General features: G+C 38.7%; 1 protein-coding gene across 1 annotated transcript; it reads right to left on the reverse strand.

The window, feature by feature from the left end:
- Positions 1–5,239: 5,239 nt before the first annotated feature.
- Positions 5,240–23,998, reverse strand: REPTOR-BP (REPTOR-binding partner). The gene is made up of 4 exons (XM_043415036.1): positions 23,742–23,998; positions 8,542–8,635; positions 7,439–7,560; positions 5,240–6,550 (listed from the first exon to the last, which is right to left on the reverse strand). The coding sequence occupies exons 1-4, from the start codon at positions 23,778–23,780 to the stop codon at positions 6,446–6,448; spliced, it is 360 nt and encodes a 119-aa protein (XP_043270971.1). The 5' UTR covers positions 23,781–23,998; the 3' UTR covers positions 5,240–6,445.
- Between the last annotated feature and the right edge of the window lie 683 nt (positions 23,999–24,681).

Here is a 24,681-nt window from a genome sequence, read left to right on the forward strand (position 1 = left end):
CGCATGTCTCGTTGTGCTTTCGAGTCGAACCTCCTTCCCTCAAATTAGCCTGCATTTCAAGCTTTCTCTTCTGGGGGATCGATTGGTTTTTTGAAAACCCATAGATTTCCTCGATCAAAAATTTTTCGTCTCCGCATTCAGTGAAAGGGTTTGAAATTTTTTCAGCTACACCGAGCTCTCTCGATCCGAGCAGCATCCCCATGAATAAACGTTCTCAACAATTTCATCAACGTCGACGACAATATTTGAGTAATAAGCTGCCAAATGAGAGACGCGCCAGGGCCAACGCCAATTGAATGATTATCTAACCAAAACTAAAGAGCTTTGTCAACGCTCCCATGTACCAAGCATAATCCACTTAAACATCTCTAATTGTACGAATATAAACACATGTGCAGCCTCGTTGAGACTCGTCCACATAACGTGTCCGAAAAGTCACTGCAGCTTTCTTGCGAACAGCTTATATTTGAACACTGAGAAAAGGAATTTATGGATTGAATAAAATTTTCGTTGAACCGCGATAAATCGTGATAAGTGAAAAGTTTGTTGGAAGGCGCGAATAAATATTTCCTGAGCACGGCGAAAATGTGGTTGGATCGACAGAAACAGCATCGATGACCTAACAGTTTATCAGAATTTTAGAACTAATCTTACAAGGCGCACAGTGCATAAAACGATTTTACAGACACCCGGTATAACAAATGGATGTTTAGACCGAAAGGGGATGATATCTATATAGATAATATCGTTCATTTGTAATGAATCGTTGAGCCAATGTTTACCACGAATTTCACAGTGCAACAACGTGTTTGGTATAATTGAATTTTAGTGATATTCGATGACAATTTATTCAAGACCCCCGAGGTACATTAACTCGATAACAATCCCATCCAACCACGTTCTCGATTTGTGTTACATCGCTGTTTCATCGCCGAGGAAACACACAAACTACCGATGAAATTACGAAATTCGAATTGAACGAGCTGCCACGTTTGTGGCAAACGAATCGAGAGCGGATTTGGTTTTACGCTCAAAAACGATGCACCGATGAGGCTGAATCAAAGAAAATTAAGCGAGAACATATCGATTCCGATTTTATCATTGGCTTATTCAATGATTTTTCAACAGACACTGAAAAATCACTGTGACTTGTACGATTCGATAGATTCGTATTTTATTGATGAATTTAATGTTGAAAGTGGTCGAGATGCAGAAAATTGTGTCTCTAATAACATCCGAAACTCTAATGAGATGTTCCGCTCTCTGGTGAAAAAAAATAATAATAATAATAATAATAATTTGCACGGAAACTTTAAGCAGGTAGAACCCGGAATTTGCATACGGAATGTAATCTTCTCTGGTCAAATTTCGAGCATCTTTTTCCAGCAGCCCTGAGAAGCGGCGTTGTTCCACTATCGTTATGAGCCAATGAACGAGGTCGTTAAAACTTTTAAATGCGGCTAAAAGTCTCTTAATTTTCCGCACTTAATTCCCCAGACGTATGGGAAAAACATTTTTTTCTGCGGCTTTTACGAGCTTTTGTCGCCAAAAGGTAAGTCGGAGTGAGCCGAGGCTGCGACGAGAGTTCCCGCCGATTTCAAACGCCCCTCATTCCCATTTAAATTCACAATAGCTAAACTATGAAAAATGATAAATACTAGCTAATTGCGAACGAATAAAAACGGCCGGTACCCGAAGGATTTTCCAGCAAAGTTCACCGAACCGAATGAAAATGAGTACTTTTTTACGAGCCATTATTTATCGAGCAATTTGACTTTTACTGGCCATTTTTTTTCATACGCGCAGCGAAGGCTTTTCGTATTCACGAATCGCGCGTCATGAGCACGAGATCGGTGCTTTTGTTTCGAACTCGAGACACTTTGTGTCCAAGTACAACGATATGAAGAGTAAAAGAGCGCGAGGGGGGGCCGGCAGGAGAGGAAGGAGCGAAAGAGGAAGAAAGAAGTCAAGTTTATGAAAACTCGCTCACCCCTCAACTCCTATAAATTTGAACGTTAATACGAAAACGTTGGATGATATTAAAAGGAAGGGGGGTGTTCGTTCTCGCGCTTCGAGCCATTTTCTCTCGCGACTATAACTTATTATGTACAACGATGAAACGATGAAAGGACGGTACTTTAACTCGATACTACTTTTGGCCCTTATTCATCTCGACCATTTCCACTTGTCATTTCACCCGTACATTTTGCCTCTCCATTTTTCAGCCCAGCTCAGAGGAACAGCTAACCGTTTTTGTACGTGCGTCATACGATCTTTCACTTCTACATTAATCTTGTTCAGGAAAGATTACGAACGGTAGGTTCGGATACGTTCATCCGGGGTCCCTGTTACAATCGTTGACACAATGTTACAAAAGAGATCACAGCTGATAAGGGATTTGGGGTTCATCGTCGAACCTTGAAAGTAAAAATGTTTAGTCAGCCTCAAATGTCACCCTAAAAACGAAGCTCGATATTTGTCCAAATTCAATTCTAAATCCCCTTGTGAAAAGTATGACGTTATATGGTAGTCGGAAAATTGAGTGAGTTCGCGCTTTATCCGATTACACAGATCGCGACGCGAGAGAACGTTTTTTCAACTCTGCTCTTTTTTTCATCCCTGGCTATCATCCCTCCGCTGGGGAGGAAATCCGCGAGTTTATCTCCGCCCTCTGGTCATATACTTTTATTTGTAAACGAGCTTATTCGAAAGAGGACTCAAATTTATCCGTCGAGTTATAGACGGTATATACAAGGCGATAGAAATCGGAATTTAGCGGGTCGCAAACGGTATGCAGCTTCACAAATCACCATTAATTTGTCGCAATAATAAGCGCGTAATTTTACTATTTTTTCAACCAGAGATACGTCGTTGAAACATAATCTCGGTGAGGGGAATACGCACAAATGTATTGTTCGTAAACTCATATTCGAGCATGAAACTTTATCCAATCGAGTTTCCCATTCACGGGAAATATATTTGACGGTGGAATTCATCGTCACTCGAGCATTCTTTCAATCTGCTTTTGCTTCTATTTTAATTTACGTTTGATACGAATCGTGGCAAAGGAAGCCTCGCGGAGGTTAAAACTTGAAGCACGAGACATAAAGCCGGTCTGGTGAAAGTAATGAAAGGAAGAAAAAACTTTCCAAAGTCCAGATTTACGATGTCGAGGCAACCCCAGAGAATCGATGGAAGAGAAGTGTAACGAGAGATCATTTTTTATCAGGGCTCTCGGTCTCTCCGATCTAAAGGTTGACCTCCCCCCTCCCCTGCTCCGAAAATTCTTTCCTGCAAAATCCACCCCTATAGCCCCAAATTTCAGCCACTCGTTTCAAAGGAGCCGTTGCACGACTGCGAAAATAATTCTTGTAATCGTGATCTTCCGGAAAGAGAAAGGAGCTTCTAGTCGTCAGGCTTTCGCGGGCATTGTTGTTGAAAAAGTTACTACGCGCGGCTCCCGGATGGACGTCGTGTGAATTATCAGCGCGTTTATCACCGAAAGGAACTCGTCCGAATTGATATATTAAACTCGATTGCGACGAGAAAAACGTCCCGAGGATCAAAGATCTTTGATCTTGAGGGCAATTGAAAATGGAAAAAAATTGAAGTAGCAGGAACGACGAGAAAATATGGAATAAAATAGACGGAAAAAAATGAGAAAGAAAACTGACAAAATAAAGAATAGAAAAATAAAAAAATGAGGGAAAAGAGCGAAAGCAGCAGTCAGAACAGCGAGTCGTTATCTCCGGAGAGGTTGGACGAGAAAACGCGTAAAGGGATGTGTAAGCCCTCGCAGTACCGGAGCCGAGACTTTGTGAAAGGGAGCGCAATTGTGCACGGGGTCAAAGCTTTAACGCTGAGCTGCGTCGACGCCGTTGCGACGCTTCTTCTTTCTTCACGCTTAAAGCCCGCATCACCTCTCCTCTCTCGGTCTGTGTGTGTGTGTGTATTTACACTAGATTACGCCACAATGTTGTTTAACGTTGCCGGCTCTCCGTACACGCGCTCGACTCCTGAAAAAAATATCGCCTCGTTAACTAAGTACACTTTTGTTAATGTTTTTTTTTTTTTTTCTTCTTTTCACCCAACTATTTTTGCTCCTCCTCGATAAGTCTCATTCATGGTTAGCTTCCAAAGGTCACTAACGATTACTCGTTCGGTATGAATTTTTTAAAAAATAAAACCGAGCTTTTCCAAGGTTTTGTTTCGATTCAGTAATTTTTTTGCCCCGATGAAAACTGCAAAGTTTCTCATTTCGATGCACTTTTAAAAAAACGCTTCAAACGAATCTGATCGCGATCGAATCGAATTCCCGGAATTAACAAAGCTCAGGAATAAAATTCGCAAAAAATATTCGTCAAGGGGATTTCAAATGTTCTCGTTCGATTGATCCCGTTAATGAGTGAGAATCATGCGCTTCGACGAGGATGAAATATTTCACAAAAGAATTGTAACACTGCTTTAATTATTTTGGCACAGCTGGAATTTGCAAGAATGCAATGAACTTTTGAGAGAGTCGAGGCCAAGGGTGCTTGAAAACTATACGGGACAAAGGATAACGACGCTGTTCCAAACGACAGAGATACTCGAGTCAACGATGTGTTCTTTCTTTTTTCTTATTCGACTCTCACACGCGACCTACGAGAATTGGAGGACGTTACCGAACCTGTGTCGCGAATTGGACGATCTCTATTTAGGGCAACATTCCAACTAGCTTTTGTTATGAAACGAAGCTCCAGTTTCCACAGTTATTATTATCAAAATGTTGATATATCTTTAAATTTTATTTATAGATACCAATCGACCTAAACTTCGCTATGGAATGTCACTTCACAAACATATAACAATTTTTGTCCACATTCGTTTCAAGTCACATCATCGTTTTTATCAACCGCGATTCTGCTATTTCTCCACATCTTTCTAAACATCGAACCATCTTTTTATAAATACGCGACCGGTTTTTGGCATGATTTTTCTAAATTTCATTTTTTTCAGTTTCAAACACACATGATCGGTTCGAGAGGACTTTCAAAGTAACGAAACCTCGAGCCCTGAGGCACGCATGTTTTCAAACGATTGGTAAATTTTCGGTCGTTAGAATTCAGATCTAACCGAATTTTTCCCAAGCTTCGAATCGTCGTTTTTCATTAATGGAGGGAAGTTGGATCACTTTTGGTAAGGGTTGAATCTCCTAGCGAGGAGAAAAGAAGAGAAGGAAAAACGAAGAATGCAAACGTCAACTAAATGACTTTATTCTACCAATATACAATGCTCGATTATTTCTGTTTTTCGATGAAAAAAATACACGTATGTTTACGGATTACAAAAAAAAAAAAAAAGAAAAAAAATTATTCGACGTTCCTGTCGAATTTGGTCTTCCGGTTCGGAGGCTTGGAAGATTCAGGTACATTTTTCTTGCTCTGTTTTGTTTTTTTTTTACTCCTGTTTTCATTTCTACCCAACGTCAAAACAAGGATAACATTTTCGGTCATTTTTCTTTAAATACATCTCTGTTTTTGTGTTTTTTCCCCCATTTTTTTCGATTCTGCTCTATCGTAAATACTCTTACTGCGCACACTCATTAAAACTGTATTTACATGGAAAGCGTAAATGTGAACTAAAAGATAAGGTAAAAAAACTAACAATTACAGTAACTTGATAAAAATAATATTAATAAGAATCAATAGTAATAATAATAAATCGTGTGATATGCAACGGAGATCTTGGTTATTTTTCTCGGAATTAAAGGATTATCATATTTCTTTCGACATTCTATACAGAAAAAAATAAGCCGGCAAGCCAGCAAGAGATTGAATGGGAAAAGAAAATTATTGAATAAAATGAAAAGTACGATGGGATAAGAGTGAAATTGAAATAAAATTCGCATTGAAATTCGAGAATAAGAAAAGAGTTACCGTTAAAATAAAATGCAAAGGAATCGTCTAGAAATGAATAAACACGATCGACAAAAAACTTTGAAACAAAATCCGAGCGAATTCAGCACATCGCTCGGAAATAGAAGGAATATAACTCGTCTTGAAAGTGGAAGTGAATATTGAACAGAAGGAGAAAATCAAATCAACGAAAGTTTAAAAGTTGTTGAATATTAGCGTAGAAACGAAAAAATAAATATTGAAAAAATATTTCACAGTTAAAAATTCTAATACGAATGTATACGGGAAACTGCTACAGATTGAAACCTAAGATGAATATACAAGGAAAAGAAAAAACTCGTGGGCATTCGTAAAACTCTTAAAAAATTAGCGCCAGCAAAAACTTCTGTTCCCAACAATATATATGTATATATATATATATATATATGAATATATCTGTATATATATCAAAATTTTTATCAATTCGCGCAAACTCTTTTCTCGCTCGCCTCCGTGTTTTCTTTCGTCCGTTTTCTCTTTGCAAGGCTGGTTGCGCCCGTCCTCGTTGGTCAGTTGTTGTTTTTCTCGACTTTCAGGGTCCCGAGCTCCTCCAGCATCGCTTGGATACCCTCAGGTATACGACCATTGTCCAACTCCATACCCCACGAACGGTACTGAAAATACCAATGGACAAATGATAAATAAAACAAATCAAGATTTCAAATGTTGTCGATTTGTTCACCTTGCACAGGAGGAAAAGTGTAAGAAAGTGGAAGGAAGGAATGGTCGAGATTGCAACGCTATTTTCTTCTTTTTTTTTCAACGGCAGCTGATGATTGTGTTAAAATAATAATAATTTAGAATAAAGTTAATTGAATTTGACATACGCGAGTGTCCTTGTATTCTGGAAAGTGAATGACAGATTTTTCACAGAAATTTATCCTCTTCCGTTTTCGGCATCTTCTTTTTTGTCTCTTGTATCCGAAAGACAGTTCGTCACTTTTCAATATTTTCGAGGCCCATTTATAAATCTTCAATCTGCCTTGTAGTGGCAAAAATCGGATCGCAATTTACTGAGGATGGGCATCATTGTAGAAATTTAAAAAAAACCGGAAAGGGAGGAAGCAGCGATGGAAATTGAAAAAGTGGAAATCATATTTCTACAACGCTAACTGAAAAAAAAACCCAGTGCAGCGAATTCTCTTCTATACTGTGATCTCGTGTTCTGCTTCAAAAATTGTAACAGTTCTTGCCGAATATGAGACGGTAGTTTTTTTTTCGAGCAGGGGAGGAAGCGTTTGTTTTTGTTTACGCTCCAGGTAAATAGGGATGGGCTAAAAAAAATGGAATCTTGTTGGGTACGCAAATTTCAAGCAGATAAAGGCTCAGGCTGTGGAAATAATTATGAAACGCAAATATCGCATAATAGTGTTGATTAAGCAACAATTTTCGCGTCAGGAAAAAAAATTTTGCCCTTGTACTGTTAATTTCTTCCCCATGAACAATTACGAGTATTTATTATGATGAAAAAAGATGTTTGAATTAAAAAAATGAAAACTCACCATATCGAGCTCCTTCCGTAGGGCGAGGACAGCTTTCTCACGATCGGCCACGAGTTCTTCCAGGTACTGATATCGGAGTTTCTTCCTGGCGCGACACTCCCTCGCACTCTGACGACTCCGTTCTAAACGAAAAAAAAAAACAAAAAGGGTAAACGTTAAAAAAAATTGACCGGAAGGCATTTCAGTCACGAGTTTTGAATTGAAATTGAGTCAGGTTCGTCACAAAAATACTTTTCGTTTTTCCATTCTGTACAACAGCAAGATTGAAATATTGGTGTATTTGGAGACTTTCAGACTTTACAATGACTCGTTTCGATGTGAGGATTCTCATTTTTGGGTCCCCAAGAAATTGATAAGCGAGAGAAGTACCTGGCCGTCAATTAAGTAAGACTATTAAACAATAAATACTCGAAATCCGTTATTCTGAGATTTGAAATTTCTGTATTTTCAGGAGGAATCTGGAAAAAAAAAGTCTGAAGCTGTATGCATAAAAATTCTCTCTGCTGTCTATTTTACGTTTGCACGTTCGCCTTTGCAGCACAAGTGGATGGAATTCGAAACGCGAACCGAAATTTGCCGGGACATTGCAAGGAATAGGAAAATAACACGAGAGAACTTCGCCCTAAAGACCATAAAAAAACCTCAAGCAATATGCAAGACGTCGAGAAAGCGTCGACATAAATATTCATCCGTCAAGAATTAGATATTCGTGAAATGCGCGGATCGTTGTTGAAATTCCGCATTTTGCTTATTTTACAATCCAAAAATGATGTTCCTTTTTCCACAAAAATATTTAAATAATTGGATTATATCACTTTGTTCAGTTGTTTTTCAATTTACAGCTCGCCGCTTACTTTGAATTTCGAATGCGACCTTTAAAAAAATGTAATTCAACCTTTTTTACGGCGGCTCATGGATTCGACGCTTTTTATTGGAGTTTCGGTTAAGACAGGGTAATCCCAGAAGGGAGAATCGGAAAGGATTCCGTTGAGAATTTAGGGTGGTCCTCCAAAGAAAACGGGATAAATTCTTTTCGGGAATCCGCTCACTTTTTTCTTATTTTTTACAGGTTTACTATTTTTCTCGTTTCTTTTTTCACTCACCGAGCTTGGCCCTCATGTCCGCCTTGTCGGACGCCTTCCTTCCGGGCTTGCGTCCTCGCTTGCCCCCCTCTTTCCGGTCGCCGCGAGAGCCCTCCTGAAACACGTCAAAGGAATGTTCGCCGTTAGAAAAAAAAATCAACACCACGCTTATCAGAGATTTACGAATATCCGGATACTGGAGAAACGAGGGATGCTTTTGACATTTTTACGAAGGTTGCCCGGACTTTCAATGTCCATTTTCAACTGATATGCAATTGAACATTTCCTCATGCAATTTTCACAATGACAATAAAATTAAAACGCTACGTTCGTCCTCAAACGAATCGCAGTAAATGTTTTTGTCACAGAAACTTGATTGGAGTACATTTCAATGGCAGTCCAATTTTACAAAAAATGTCCTCGAGTTGAGTCGTTAATCATATAACATTGGAATGAAAAGAGAGAGAGAGTGGAAACGTGAAAAATTAAATCGTTTTGCAGTAATTTTTTGAAGGCACTGAATCTCTGAACAATTTTTGTTCCTTTCTCGCATGTTTCTCTGGCGAGTTCTCAAAGGCCTATGCCGCGATACGCTCGGCGCACCGGATAGAGAAAAATTTGAAAAATTGTTGAGCCATGAGAGGTGATTGTTAATTTTCATTTCCCAAAATAGGCTTTCCGCTCCGAACGATTGACACGATTTTCAATTATTTTTCTATCAACTCCCAATTTGTTGGGTGCGGAAAAACACTGGTTGGTATCCGGCGTGGATGGCCAAGAGTCGGAGAACAGAAAGTTTCGTGTAGACTCCAACGCAGTTCGCAACGATCTAAAAAAAATGAGCGGATAGAAAAATATTTGCAGTACCGTACGAATGTGAATATCCTCGAAATTTTCGACGTTACGAAAAAGCTCGTGGCGAGGGACGGAAAGAAAAAAAGAGGGTGACCAAAGCGAAAGGAAGAAAATTGAAAAATTTAAAGTTAACACGCCGTACGAAGGGTTTTTTCTGGTGGGTATCTCTGGTTATTAACTATGCATAAACCTCTCACGGGCCACCGGTGACAAAATACAAATTCTCTTGGCTCTACTCGGACCGAAGCGTCACACATAACCCCTTTTTTCCCCGGTAGGGTCTGCTGTCGTTAACGGAGAAAGAGGGATGTTTCGGGGAGGGGAGGGAGAGCGAAGAGAGAAGAGTTAGTCCACCAGATGGCGTTGCTTGACGAGACTTCGGACGGAGGATGTTTACCTCCATCCTGTCCTCTCTGAATCCTATCTGGTATTAAATCTCCTCGAATCCCCTTTCTTGCCTGACGTTCACGTGCGAGAACGGGGGAGGGAGAAGATTTTTTTTCGTACGCCTCGAGCTCTAGTCCATTTTTTTCGTGACACGAACCACATTTTCTCGTACTATCTTTTCTTCTCGGGCACATATCCATTTCCCTTCTGTTTTGTCATTCTCTTTTCCGCCCCTCAACGTCAATCTTTCTCTCCGTCTCTCTGGCCCTTCCATTGCCACGAGCCCGGGGCTCAAATCGTTGAGTTTTTTTCGACTTTGCTATCCTGCGGTATCGAAAATCCTCCATCGGCGTGGAATTTTTAACGGGATCGTGATAAACTGTGGGAAACTCAATCAACCGTTTCGAATTCGTTTTTCAAAAACTTCGTCGTCATCTTCCTCGCGCTCTCGCTACTCGTTCCGTACTAAATTTTTCAGCTGTCGCTCGAATTTTTATCCAAATTATCTCCAAGGACCAATTGACTCAAACTCGCGAAACCTCCTCGAGAATTGACCTCTTTGAAAAGCTCGCGCAACGACTTCCCAAGAAAGCACACAAAAACGTCGTCGCAAATGGAGACTATTTGAAAGAACGATCAAGTTTGTATGAAAAGCGAAGTGCATTATTAACCTGAAAGGATCTTCGGTCCGTCCAGGTGCGAGGCTTCCGGTGTAAAGGTCATTGCGAGCAATCTTTTTGAACTTAGCTCACCGGGCTTACGAGACGTCTGGAAATGGTTGAACGTTCGCCGGGACTTCTTGCGGTTAAGAGGATTCCAGGGGTGGTTAAAGTGGCGCAATTAAAGAGTTTTCTTCGGTAGAAACGGCACGATCTGGGTTTAAACGAGACCAGTTGATATCTGTACCGGCTAACCGAGAGAAAATCGTTCCAAAGTCGGTGGGAACCTTTTCCAGTGAGATAATGAAATCGAATAAAATTTCCGGCCCTACTTCCCTCGAGCATCGTGTTAATTATACAACGAGAAATTATTTTTAAATCAAGCTACTTTCATCGCCGCTTGAAATATCGAAGGTGAATTTATCCTATTCGCAAAGGACTTTCGACATTCGGGACGATCGACGGGTTTTGAAATACATGGAAATGTCAATTAATCGTTCCCGAGACTGCTAATCGATTTGAGACTCAGAAAATACATGGGGTATTTTGCACCATGTAAGAAGATATATAAAAATGCATGTCTATGATAGAATTGGTTAAAAGTAAACGAGAAACGTCAATATTTATTCATAAAAATGCAATGTAAATTTAAATTTCAATTTTAAAAATCGTCTTTTTTCATATGTTTTTCAAATGTTTAAAACGCCATTCGCCATATTGGGTTCCAACGTGACGTCACTCCGATAATAAACAATCTAGATTCTTATCGCGTGCTCTGTGTTGTTTTGAAATTTTACAAGTTATTGTGCACTTTTGTGGACTTTTATCATTAATTTTATTAAAATCGCATGAGGGAAGACAGTTTTGTGAAAGCAGAAAGTACAAATCTGCCAATGACAAATATGTTGATCGTGGCGATGAATCCACTATTTTTGTGGCATTTTTACACTTGTATTATCTTGCATTCAGGCACGAGACACACCAATGATAACTCATTATTTTCACAAATCTTGTTACTTGCTCTTTCGCAATCGTATTATGTTTACTAACGGAGTGACGTCACAAACCAAAACAACACGGTGGCGAGCGTTCCCGTGCGAAATTTGAAAATTATAAATAAAAAATAGTCTTTTAGACACTTTTCGGTCTTGTAAAATTTAAATAAAAATTCCACTGGTTTATCACGATCTCAGGATTACTTTAAAACAGTTTTCAAAAAAAGGTGCGATACCCTATTTTCGAACGTCACGAAACGAATAATAGTTCATCCGTTGAACAAGTAGTATGCTTTTTTAATTGAATGATATTTGAGATGAATCATGTGTTGGTGTTTTCTTCGAAATTGATTGGCTGTTTCGGGAGAAAAAGGAATACGCTTTCCGAGTCGGAACAAATTCGTGTTTGTTACTGTTTCATTTTATATTTATTTCCGGAACAAATTTGATCGAGACAGCATTTAAATGAAAAAAAAAAAAAAAAAAAAAAAAAACAAGAACGTATTTCGCGAGAACGCGGCCGACTGTCAGGGGAGAAGAATATTTCATCGAATTTTTTGTTCCGCGACGAGTTTGACGAGAGCACTGAAGGCATAAACCAAAAAATTGCATATACATTTTTTTCCTCTTGCTCTCCGGGTGTTCCCGAAAGCGCGAGGCAATTAAAACGACGTGGATATTGAAGTTAGGACCCAACTGAATTACACTCGGAGCCACGGGATGGCGTTTAGTTTAAAGGGCCATTATACGTCTACGTACAGAGACCAAAAACGAACTGGCGCGAGAGATAAACTCTCGGAAATTTGACAAAGGCGTTTCTTCCTCGCTGCGCTGAAATTGTCAGCTATTTTACCCGCGTCAACTCATTTACTTATTTCACTGCAAGTATTTTTTTTTTTATTTCACCGAAAAAAAAAGTGCATAATGACGAATAAAGAGTGAAAAATCACTCTCGAGTCATGGCTAAAATTCCTTTTTCGGATTAGCAAATTATAAAACTTGTCGAAATATTTATTATTCATAAAAATTTTCTTTTTTCATTCTCGAATACAACAGAAAATATTCCGACACGAAGAACGGTTTAGCTGAAAAGTAAATCTCGTCGAATGCGTGCGAAATGAAATGAACGTATGAAAGCTGCATGTGAACTTCAATCAACCGATGAAATATTTACGCGTATAATTTCGAACGCGCGCGCGTAAATTCGTTTATTTATTTTCCGATTCAACCTTTCCTCTCCGCCCCTCTTCCTTTCTGGGCCGTCTGATATTCAGCACTGGCAATTGCTGCTGCTGTATGCATATCGAAATTCTCTCTCTATTAAACTTTGTACACAATACAAATTTTCATGAAATGTGATTCCAATTAATTTCGCAGTACTGCAGCATTTTTCGAATATGCTTACCGCCATGAAATTCGTTCGAATACTCGGGCTAAAATAAGAATCATAATAATCAGCTCGGAGCCGGACACAAATTACAATTAAAATAAGCAGGATGAACGTTGCGATAAAATCGCACGAACGTTCGCACAGAACATTTCCAATTCGAATATTAATCGGAATCGAAAAAATTCATAGGAATTTCCATTTTCTGCACGGCGAGACGTGCGTACGTAAATAAAATTCGAACAAAACGAGTTTTCGGTGAAAACGGATCCATCTTGTTTTTCCCAAAACTCTGAATGTGCGCTGACGCGCTTTGGCGGATAGAGTAAACGAAAATGGGAATCTTAACAATAAACGCTCTCACAGGAAAACGAGAGCGAGCGAGAAAGGGAATGAGGAATGCGACCGAGAATTCTGTCACGCATTTTGGTGGATTCCGCAGTCGTATGAGAATGAACAATGACTCTCGAGTAGCGCGAACCGAAGCGCGAAAGAGAAAGAGGTAAACGGCGTCGCAAGAGCATCCCCGACAAAACGAGCGAGGATGCTGACGATGAAACGTGCGATGCACATGAATTTCTGAATTTTTCTCTTTTTCTCTCTCCCTCTGTCCGCAGCTCAACGAGTTTCGTCTGTCAATTTTTTTTTCAGCTGCGATCGTATTTTTCGCGTGATACAGCGGATCGAAGCAGCAGAGCAAAGCTTCCGGTGAGCTCGAGCCCGCAATGGCCGAGTGGAGCACACGGGAGTCTGATTATTCACGAGCCATAACTACTTCCCTGAACGTTACTGACGAACGAAATGACGCTCGGTGGTAACCGCGGTGGGAAGAGAAGCGAGCGTGCAGAGAGTGCCACGCAGAAACCGCAAATTGTTTCCTACAGCAAGCCTAAACGATCTGGTCTGTTATTGGATTTTATTTTTCTAAATCGTTCTTCAGGGCTTGAAAATAAAAAAGCATTTTTCATGATGCATCGATTCATTGAACTCTCGAAATGCTTGTCGAGCTACGATCAGTTCTGCACATTCAACATAACTCGTATTCAAAAATGCTATCAGATTTTGAGATTTTCTAATAAGTATACTACTTGCAGTACCAAAACTGTGATGAATCAACATCCGCTCAATTTTCTCCATAAAACGTTACTCCATCAATCGAGAGCTCTTAGACACTCAATACCAATTTGGTCCTCCCATCGATAATACAAACTTTAAGGAGGGTGGCTACCGACGATACAATGTTGCCATGCTAAACCATGTTAAATACATTAAAAAATTCAAAATGATAAGAATTTAATAAAATTTGGTGAACATATTCTTTAGGGCCAAATTTGACAGTACAAATTTTTTAAGATTTTTCTTCTGTACAGTTATCGAGTAATTGATCACTAAAGTTCAAGTGTATAAGCATAGCGTTTCCATATATATAGGTATACATTCCGGGCATAAGAAATCTGCTTTAATCCGTAATTACTCGATAACTAAGCAGAAGAAAATTTTGAAAAAAATTGTGTCTTCGCACTTGATGTTGAAGAACATTATCACCAAATTTGATCAATTTCTTATCAATTTGACGAACGTAGCCACCCTCCTTAACAGCTTTCCGGAATCCCGGACGTGGTCGAGTATTTAACGTTAAACATCGATAATTATAATATTCAAATGGGTAACACGCGTTTTGACACAATACGCGCCAGACAAAATGTCCGTAAGACATCTGCTGACATTATATCCTCTGTCGGTAATTAAATGGTGAGGTTTACTCTAAATAGATTGCGATCTATGATTAAGGTAGATCATGGTAGAAGGATTGTATTTTATGGGTGTCTAAATTGAATCGATTTTTACTCCCCAATTAATGAAATTGTCACTTTAAATTAATATCAGGGTTATCAATTCGAAATCGTAAATAAATATTTTCAACTTCATTATTGGCGAATGAAATTACAAGCCATTAATTCATTGTGGATCCATGGCTAACTGAACCCGAAATTTTATTCGTCCCTGGCGAAAATACTATAGTTTTTTATTTAAAAAATCGCATTAAAGCGCAAAGGGAAATGGATGAAGAGAAAAGTGTTAATAAAAAGATGGAAGGCTATAACAGGAATGGGCCAAGTCAAGAATAAACGAAATGCCGAAATAAGGGAATGTCAGGTTATACAAGTGCTCATTACCAATTTCGTTCAATTTTTAACGTAATATATTTTTATTACTCGTAAGACAATCGTCTCGAATTTTTTCTCAAGCCTTCATTATATACTTTATTATTATTGTGTACTTTTTCATAAACTTCGTAAGAAGCATTCATTCGTTATATGGAAAGATAAACGATTTTTTACGTACAAATCTGTGAATTTTTCTTCATATCGAAACACGTTTATCTCAATAACCAATAAGACGAACCCTTTATTATTTTTATTATTATTGTGTACTTTTTCATAAACTTCGTAAGAAGCATTCATTCGTTATATGGAAAGATAAACGATTTTTTACGTACAAATCTGTGAATTTTTCTTCATATCGAAACACGTTTATCTCAATAACCAATAAGACGAACCCTTTAAAATATGATATGCATGTCAATCGACTAACCACTTAAACTCTGTTTGAATTTCAAGACTTTCTTAAGAAAATCGATTGGTGCATGAATTATCTTAGTATCCTTACTTTTAAACTAGAACAACTTGCTTCATGAGACAGTCAATGTTTTCCTCTCTGTTGTGTATGTAGTCCTGCAGTTTAAAGTGTATAGTCACGCCGTTGAAATTTATCCCATCAAAAAAAGAAGGAAAATTATAAATATCTTTCTTTTTAATAAAGAAATAAGTGCAACGAATAAATTTATATTATTCCCCCACCCCACAATCCAACACACCCATAAAGATGTTTTGCACATAGACGAGATTTAGGATATTTTGTCGAATTGAAATCTGTATTTAAAAAAAGAAAATAAAAATAGAAACTAACGACATAGAATATGTTCATTCTCCCAGAGGCCACGTGACGGTTCAGAATAATGTATCAAATTCCACATTGTCGTCAGCCACAGTTACGCCCCAATCATACTTGACGTTTCATATACTAACAGTTAAATAATACTTGTAATCACAATATGCCAATAAATATTGCTAACAGAATTGTTGTGAAATGAAACGTTGCCTCAACGTAGGACACAAAACAATCAGAGAAAGAGAGAGAGAGAGAGAGAGAGAGAGAGAGAGAGGGAGAGAGTGAAAGAGGAAGGTATATAAAAAAATATATATTCAGAAGGATGATACGAGCAGAATCAATAGTTTGATGATTCGTTGCATTAATGATTGATTGATTGATGTTTATTAGCTTTCTCAATGGTTGACAAAACTCAATATCTACACATGATATTCATAGCAGCTTATTTACGTTCATTACGAATTTATCATATTCTTCCATCCTTTTTAATCGACATGGTACATACGACACTTACGTAGACTGCATCGCTTGGAGCACATCTTCTGTGTGTCTGTGTGCAGTGTTAAAAAAAAAAAAGTAATCAAAAAAAAAGGAGAGAGGAAAATGAATAAAAAGGGAGAGAAAAAAGAAGAAAGTTGAGAGTAATGGTCACCCAGTGAGAGAAAAAGGAGAAGAGATGGAGGAGGAAGATATAATCTCATCGTAAGGGAATACAGACCGTTAATAATCGGCCGTACACGCTTTTCGCTGTTTGTCTGGTAATATAATAAGCATAAATTTCGAGCGTGCAAACAGTAGTGGTAAGCATTGATAATACGCCATTCCGAAGGATTACGTCAATATCCAAATTTCACGAGAGCAGAGAGACATATACGTATACGAATTTACACTCCCAAGCATATATACCGATAAACGGGGGGCGATATGTATCGATTGTTATGCGGATTAGCCCGTCCAACCACCTGTCGATAAATATTAAAATAAAAAATAAAAAAAAACGAGCCGAGTATGGTGATTAATTTGCGTGGACTTTTGACCTATTTTTTTCACCATCTCACTCGATCAAATACTGTTTAAAATTTATTGTAGTTTTCAAACAACGAGAAAGGGTTTCGTTCTTCATTTATTTAGTTTGAGGATCGAAATGTAATTTTTCATTCATTATCCGGATTAGCATGATCAATTTGGCCACTAAATGATATAACGCTGATTGCATTTTTTTCATAATTAAGGAGTTTCGGTACAGAAGTCTAAATATTAAGAAATTTATCAAATTTCGTGATAATGTTCTTCAACATCGAGTGCGAAAACACAAATTTTTTTCAAAATTTTATTCTACCTAGTGATCGAGTAATTACGCATTAAAGCAGATTTCTTATGCCCGGAATGTATACCGATATATATGGAAACGCTATGTGCTTATACACGTGAACTTTAGTGATCAATTACTCGATAACTGTGTAGAAGAAAAATCTTGAAAAATTCGTATTGTCAAATTCGGCACTAAAGAATATGTTCGCCAAATATTACAAAATTCTAAACTTTTTGAAATTTCTTATGTTTTAGCATGGTTAAGCATGGCAACATTGTATCGCCTGTACCGAAACTCTTTAAAGGAGTTGGAAGAATTGAATAATCAAGGAACAGTTTAATAATTCGATGCGGGGATTCAAACCGGGAAATTGGAGGGTTGAAAAATGAAATTAATGAGAAAATTGAATCATTTGCACTGTAAAAAAAATGATCGTAAAAAAATCGAAAAGAAAAATAAAAATTCTATCTTTCCGAGGAAAAAATAGGTCCGTTGAAGACGCTGCTCCACGCTGCTTCTGGGAATAGAAAATGCAGTTTTGGTACTGAAACGATTATTTTTCTGCTCAGAAGAACAACCCGCAAACAAACAATTCAGCCCCTCAGGGCCGCCCGTCCCGACTCTACATTATTTTCGCAAATAAACGATCCTCATCTCCTATTTGCTAAGGAGAAAAACTATATTGAAACCGGAAACGAGGAAGTGAACGGAGAATAGCCGAGGAAGATGATAATGATAATGATCATGAAAATCGCAAGGGTCGAACGATAACGCTAACGTAATCGCGACAATTGTAATACTCGCTACTTCGTTTCCTCCCTCTCGCCCTTTCTCCTGCTCTTTCACTTCAAATGGATACCAGAAGGAGTTTCAGTCACGCAAGCACAAGACGATTCAGATCCTGCAAAAACTTGCATCTCCCGTACAGGGTGTCCCCATTAAATCCGAATAGTTTCCCTGACTAGTCAGCGATGCGAGAACATTCAGTAGCGAGCCCAGAGGAGGCCAATATTCGATTGCGCGAGTACTTGGCCGTTCAACGGTTCGCAAATCGACCACTGAACGAGAGGCAATTTTTCAAAATTTCCAATGGCCCAGCTAAAATTGGATAAACACAGTTTCCCGCAGCCCCCGTGAAAATACGGTGCATAAGGAAAAAGTAGCTGTGGACGGATCTCCAGAGGGATGTTACAGCAACAGGAACAGTAAAGTGCGGGGAAAAGTCGGGTTTAAAGTAATGAAAACGACTCGTAAAAACCTGGAAAGATGCACGGAGAAAGAATAAAATGAAAAAGGCTTTCTTCTATTCTTCTCCTTAAATTTTTTCTTGAAGGAATGAAATACGAAATAAATTTGCAAACAATGGAAAATTAATCAGCGATTGGAAATCATGTAGGCTCAAAGTGACGTGAGAATTCGAGTCCCACCGAAATACTCGAGAAAAAGTAAATCGTCGTGTAGAGATAGAAACATTTTCTACGATAAACACGTATTCAAAACGTGAAAATGTTGAGAGAATTTTGCGATCCGGTAAATTTGAGAGGTGTAGGAACGAATTTTTCGCTGGTCGCTGCAGTAACTCACGTGAAAATGTAGTTCAAGGAAAGAGAAGAACTCGTATAACTACGAGACTCCCCTTTTTATAATGGAAGAATAAAAAACATCGGTATATGTATACGAGGAAGGAAAAATAGGAAAGACACGCATCGTTACTTTTGCCAGGAGACGTCATGCTGCACGTATCCTATAATAATATCCCCACCATTAAGGAGTGTCCTCTGTTTCCCGATCATAAAATTCAGCGTACTTCGTTAATCTTCGAAATAAAATTTTTTATAGTTTCTTCTTTGAGTTATGGCTCTCCTCGCAGAGTCTTAAGCTCCGAGTTTCTGAGCGAGTGTCAAAAAAATATAATTGCAAGTGGAATTGAAATTTTCAGCCATTTCCGGTTTTTCCTGTCATTTTTGACGTTTCAATGGATTTTTTTGACACTGGACCTGAAAATTCGTTCTTCAGCACTTCTCTCACGACCGTCGTTGGTTCGATACGCATCCATTGATTTCCGAGGTTATTCATCGTTCGATAGGATCATTTTCAAGCTGCGTGTTCACTGCTCTCTCGTCAATTTCGATTTCCGATCGCTCTTTTCCCTTGCTCCAACGAAAGCTAATTCCCTCGGTGGAGAAACGATACGAAAGGAAAAACGTGCATTCAGGAGTCACGTACGATATCCACGACGAGTTAGGCGTGACAAAAGTTCGCTGAAAATGTATGCGTAAAATTAGACTCGTACGAAATATTTTTTAAGATCTACGAGCATCTTTTTTCTTGGGCCATAAATTCCTGCACTTGTAATTTTTTATTTCCATCTCGTCACAAGTGCTGTTGATTTCAGCTCGAAAGGTAAATTCGAAATAAAATGAAAATATCGCATCATTATCCAGACAACACTGAAGTTTGCAACGTTTGAGCCCAACCAAGTGATCTACAAAAATTTTCCAATAATCCCAATAACTCTTTTATTTCGTTCCCTGCCGAATTACCAATTCGTAGCTTTTCAACCCGCACCGAGGCTTCGCGAAATAAAAAATTGGAGAATTACAAATGTTTGTTTCCTTCGTTTCGTTGAACTCCAACGTTGCAAACTTCAGCGTCGTTTATCCAGGCAGTCAAAACAATAATATTTTGCGGAGAGAATTTCTACTTTTATTTCATTTCAAAGGTCAATTTCACTCGAGAGAAAATGTCTCTTGTTGATTGCCGCTCTACTACCGAAAAGATTCGTGACGTCGGTTTACGGGTTTGGTCATTAAAAGGTTCGACAAAACTACGAAACTTTTTTATTCTTGCGGAAAGGGTTAACGGGAGAGGGAAATAAAACTTTGTAGTTATCGGTTGTACGAGTTCTTGCTCCAGAGTGCTAGCGTGTAATTTAGCAAACTCGAAAATACGTGACGTTTCATTTGATTTCCCGCATTTGTGATATAAGCGGGACGTATCTTCTCATACAGGGTGTCCAATTTTTCGAATGTTCAGCATTTACGATTATTGAGCAGCCCTTTTTACTCACCCACTTCTGTCGATATTTATGAAGAAATTGGTTTTTACAAAAATCAATGGCCTCTGTAAAGTTTCGATTTTCAGCAATAAGTCTCTCGCTTTTCCACTGAATATTCACACGATTGAAAGGAAGTTTTAGTGAACTCATTTTTTTATTGCTATAAAAAAGTTCTCGAGGGATGGAAGAAATTTGACAAGATTCGTTCCGAATTTTCAACGCGCATTCGAGAAGCTTGATATTGGGGAGGATTTTTTCTCATAAAAGTAAATATTTACAATATTTTTGCTAAAGAGCATGTCAAATTATTTCTAAGTGTTAAAGTTGACCCTTAAAGTGCACACCTCTGCCGTCAACTTATCCGTGCATACTGGGTCAATGTGACCCATGGCGTTTTCACATCGTTATATCTCCGTAAATATGCATTTTTTTTTGTAGAGACCTTTTTTGTAGTTAAGTATCCATATTTTGTGGATGACGCTGAAGTTTCCAACGTTGGAGTCCAATGAAATGATCGAAAAAAACTCTCCAATAATTCCAGTAATTCTCCTATTTTGTTCCCTGCCAAATTTGCGATTCGCAGTTTTTCAAGCTGCACCAACGATTCGCGAAATAAAAAATTGGTGAATTACAAACGTTTTTTTCGTTCATTTCGTTGGACTCCAACGTTGGAAACTTCAGCGTCGTATTTTGTGGCTGCAATTGATTTTTTTCGAAAAAACAAAAATTTAATGCCAAAATGTTGGCTTGAAGTGGAGCATGTATTTCGTGGTATAAACGGCGAAAGAAAAACGTATGAGTCAAAACGACCCAGTGTGCAGTTTAAGGGTTAATTAAGGGATTGTACGAGTTTGGAAAAATGAATACTGAAAGAACGAATGATTACAGTAGCTAAGAAATTGAAATTTCGTTAATAAAACCAAAATTGTGTTTTTTTACCTTGCCCATTCTCGAATTTAATCGTAATATAATTTTTTATCAACATCACACGTCGCCAAAAGTGTTGGGACCATTTTTCATTGGTGAAAAGCGAAGAAACTGAAAAAATTTATTTCGGATTTTTCCAAATTTGTTTCGTTTTGGTTCCCCCTCCCTAAAACGAACCCCCACATAATTTGGTATTGATAATAATGCTGAAAAATAATTCTAGAAGCATTTTTAGCAAATGTAAGTATTGTTAATATTTACCCTCGTAAACCTACGAATATACAAATGACGAATCGATGAATGGAAAAAAAGAGTGAAGAAACGTTGATCGAAAGAAATTCGATGAATCGAATAAATATCGAGTGGAAATGTTCTGATTCAACGAACATTATATGCGAAGCAATAAATGAGATAATTAATGAAAAACAATGTGAACTCGAAGTCGAGACCATGAGCAATGTGCACTCGATATTTAGTTTGCGAAGGATCGGCAAAAATTGGAAACGTTAGCTTTGAAATTGAGGTCGATGTGATTCGAGGACGCGTCACTGAGGTTAGGTTGCACTTTTCCCTGCACAGTATCCATTTATTCCCTGCGCAATACGTGCGAGTACACGCACCTTCGTCAAGACATAATGCGACGAATGCTTGTCTATGATGACGCGGGAGATGCGGGCAACGCGTGTTTACAGGATGCTCGCAATATCAAAGGGGCGTACGTATTTCAAGGGTCACAAAATTTTCGAACGTCCAACTGAAGAAGTTGCGCGCGAGAGCGAGAGGGAAAATAAAAAAATAAAGATGCCGCACGCCCGAACTCTTCGTAACAAGTGTATTTTCCCTCTGTCTCTCTCTCTCTCTCTCTCTCTCTTTCACTCAGGATAAAGAGCGATGGATTCACGAAACTAAGGTCCGAAGGAGAAGTGAAGGAATAAAAACGGAAAAATTACGAGACTTACCGGGTGCCAAGCGTCGTGGACCGATCGTGACCAACTGCGCAGTTCGCTTACAAAAAACACGGGCTGTTGTTCTTCAGGGACCGCTCTAATTTCCACGGTGCCCGGAGCGGAAAACGTATTTGTGAGAAGAGAAATTGAATACGCGCGAGCTCACTCGGATTTGCGTTGTATTTTGATTTTTTTATAATTATATAAATATGTATGTATTTAAGGGTAATGCGAGGACAAAGATTATATTATATGTTCATGTCCACGTATGCTGCACTTATAATAAGGTACAGCCATGCCTATTTGCGTCGGAGTATAGAAAACACCGTCCGCATTATTTTCCGTATAAACTCCCGGTGGGGGCTTTGTCTTTTGCTCTCTCTCTCTCTCCCACTCATTCTGTTATTACGCGTACGTGAGCTGCTACGCCACGCGCGCTCCAGGCGGCATTTCTCGACACGAGTCAACCGTTATCGATGCTCATCCGTTGCAGGAAACGTAGTCGCAGCGCAAGTACGTCATCACAGAATAACGGTGAAACCATTAGTAAGCGCATCCGAATTTCAAATTCTTGTCCACCAAATCATACGTTTTTTCGAAACTGTCTCAAACTTATGTTTGCAAGCTTACGGTATCGATGCTTGTTTCAAATACGATTGGGTTGGAGAGTAAAAGTCCGGGAAAAAGATACCGATGTAGAAAAAAAAAGTAGTGTTGAATACTGCGCCCCCCCCCCGTCAATAAAGATGGCCGTCTCGACCGGCAAATTCAAACTAAAAGCCTATTCTTCTATCGTAACGATTTATATATTCGCTATAAACCCGGTGTCTTTAATGATGCATCGTAAACATGGGAACAAAACAGAAACGAGAATAAAGAACGGCACGACGTTGTATAAACGAAGACTCGTTATCGCGCCGTAAAACTGTCATTTCTCGTCTTTTATATTCAATTCCAAAGTGCGTATGTCACGTGACACACAAAACAAAACAGCACACCATCTCTCGTCGTTATTGTGAACCGCAAACGGCATTTTTCTTTTTTTTACAAGCAACACCATCTCTGCGCAAGCATAAAAACTTTGTAGCTCTGCAACATGAAATGACGGCATAAACGAAATTGTGCTTCGGAAATCTTTTTTACCGACTGCGCCTATGCTCACTCATTTATAACTTTTACAATATTTCTACTGGTCTCTACACAACGCTATCTTGATACGCTCGCAACGCCATCAGGCGCCTGCTTGGCGGGTCGTTACTCTTCGCAAAGTGGGAGGTGGGACGTGATTTTGGATAAACATGTAAAACATGTAGCCCCGTGAACTCCCCGTCCCGGGAAATTCCTGCCCTCCCTGATTCACGGAGTCACCCGCCCTCTTTCCTGTCGCAGCGGCGCGTCAAAAACTAAGAAGCACGCCCTTATCGAACACTACCTCCCACCACCCACCCTACCAGGTCATGTTGCTCAAACATGATATCGCCTTTGTAGCTCATCGAAAAGGTTGTTATTGCTGTTGTTTCTTTTCTTACTGTACAAAATGGTGTCTCCAGCCTTATTTTTTTCGAAATTTCAGCTCTTCACTCTCGCTATTATTATGGAATAGCACGCGTGACAAACCTTACGATACTCATATTTTTAAACATTCAATGTACAGTTTATGAATCCATCAATGTGTGCGTGTTAACATACAAGCATACATATATACATCATACGACTCGTAACAAAAGATTTCGGTTACTCACCATCTCATTTTCGACGATACACATGTGTTCCACCTCCATGATTATTCTTTTTTCTTCTACACTTTTTCTCAAAACGTACTTTACTTTAATAAATCCTCGTTACACTAATGACTCGCGAGAACTCACGAAGAATGAAATTTATAAATGTTCTTATGAAAATTCACTTGAGACTTATGGCCGCGACAACGTGTGTCTGTTTACAAACACTGCAAGGTCACTCAGCTGGCCCCCCGGGCACACTGACTTGTCTACTTCTGTGAAAACAGCGCGCAGTGTGCACACGCGCGTTACGTCACTTTTCACAACTGCGCCGCCGGCGGACGATCCAACAAATTCTCCTATCTATATACCCGCGTCTTATTGTTTCGTATTTGTTTATTGTTATTCACTCATTGATTCAGTCTACAATTTTGACGCCATTTTTATACTTGCATATCCGTTTCATGTATGTTTCATTTCGGCACGTATCTTTTTGTATATCGATTACGACTTTCCCCTATTTTTCCTCGCATTTTCTCGATAACATCAACATTTTCTTCCTACCTTACACTCGTGTTATAAAGGCGACTTTCGAAACACTGTATGATAACGAAATTGATGGGTAAAATACCACTTAATGACATAGAATAAAGAATAATTAAACTGCTCGGCGAGAAAATTATATAAAATAAAATATTAAAACCATATTTGTTTCTTTTCTCTTCATCTGAAAATGTTTGGTGATGAACATGAGCGAACAAAACTAAATTAAACATTTGCTTCTGATATCATGGAGTTGTGCCAAAAACTTTCATGGTTCACTTTCGAATGAATTAATTTTCTCGTAATAAACAAAATTCTCAGGATCATTTTTCTTTATAAAAGCAATCTTGTTTTTTCTGTAAACAGTACAATACATTTTATCTGTGTTAACTGAAGGAACGTATTTTTTATGATCGTG

This window comes from Venturia canescens, chromosome 1 (genome assembly GCF_019457755.1).
Source record: "Venturia canescens isolate UGA chromosome 1, ASM1945775v1, whole genome shotgun sequence".
Lineage (NCBI taxonomy): Eukaryota > Metazoa > Arthropoda > Insecta > Hymenoptera > Ichneumonidae > Venturia > Venturia canescens.

Excerpts from the sequence above, each read along its gene's own strand:
- REPTOR-BP (XM_043415036.1), bottom strand. The coding sequence starts at position 23,780 with ATGGAGGTGGAACACATGTGTATCGTCGAAAATGAGATG. Across the intron at positions 8,636-23,741 it reads GTATCGTCGAAAATGAGATG|GAGGGCTCTCGCGGCGACCG; the intron begins GTGAGTAACCGA and ends GACGTGTTTCAG. Across the intron at positions 7,561-8,541 it reads GGACATGAGGGCCAAGCTCG|AACGGAGTCGTCAGAGTGCG; the intron begins GTGAGTGAAAAA and ends TTTTTCGTTTAG.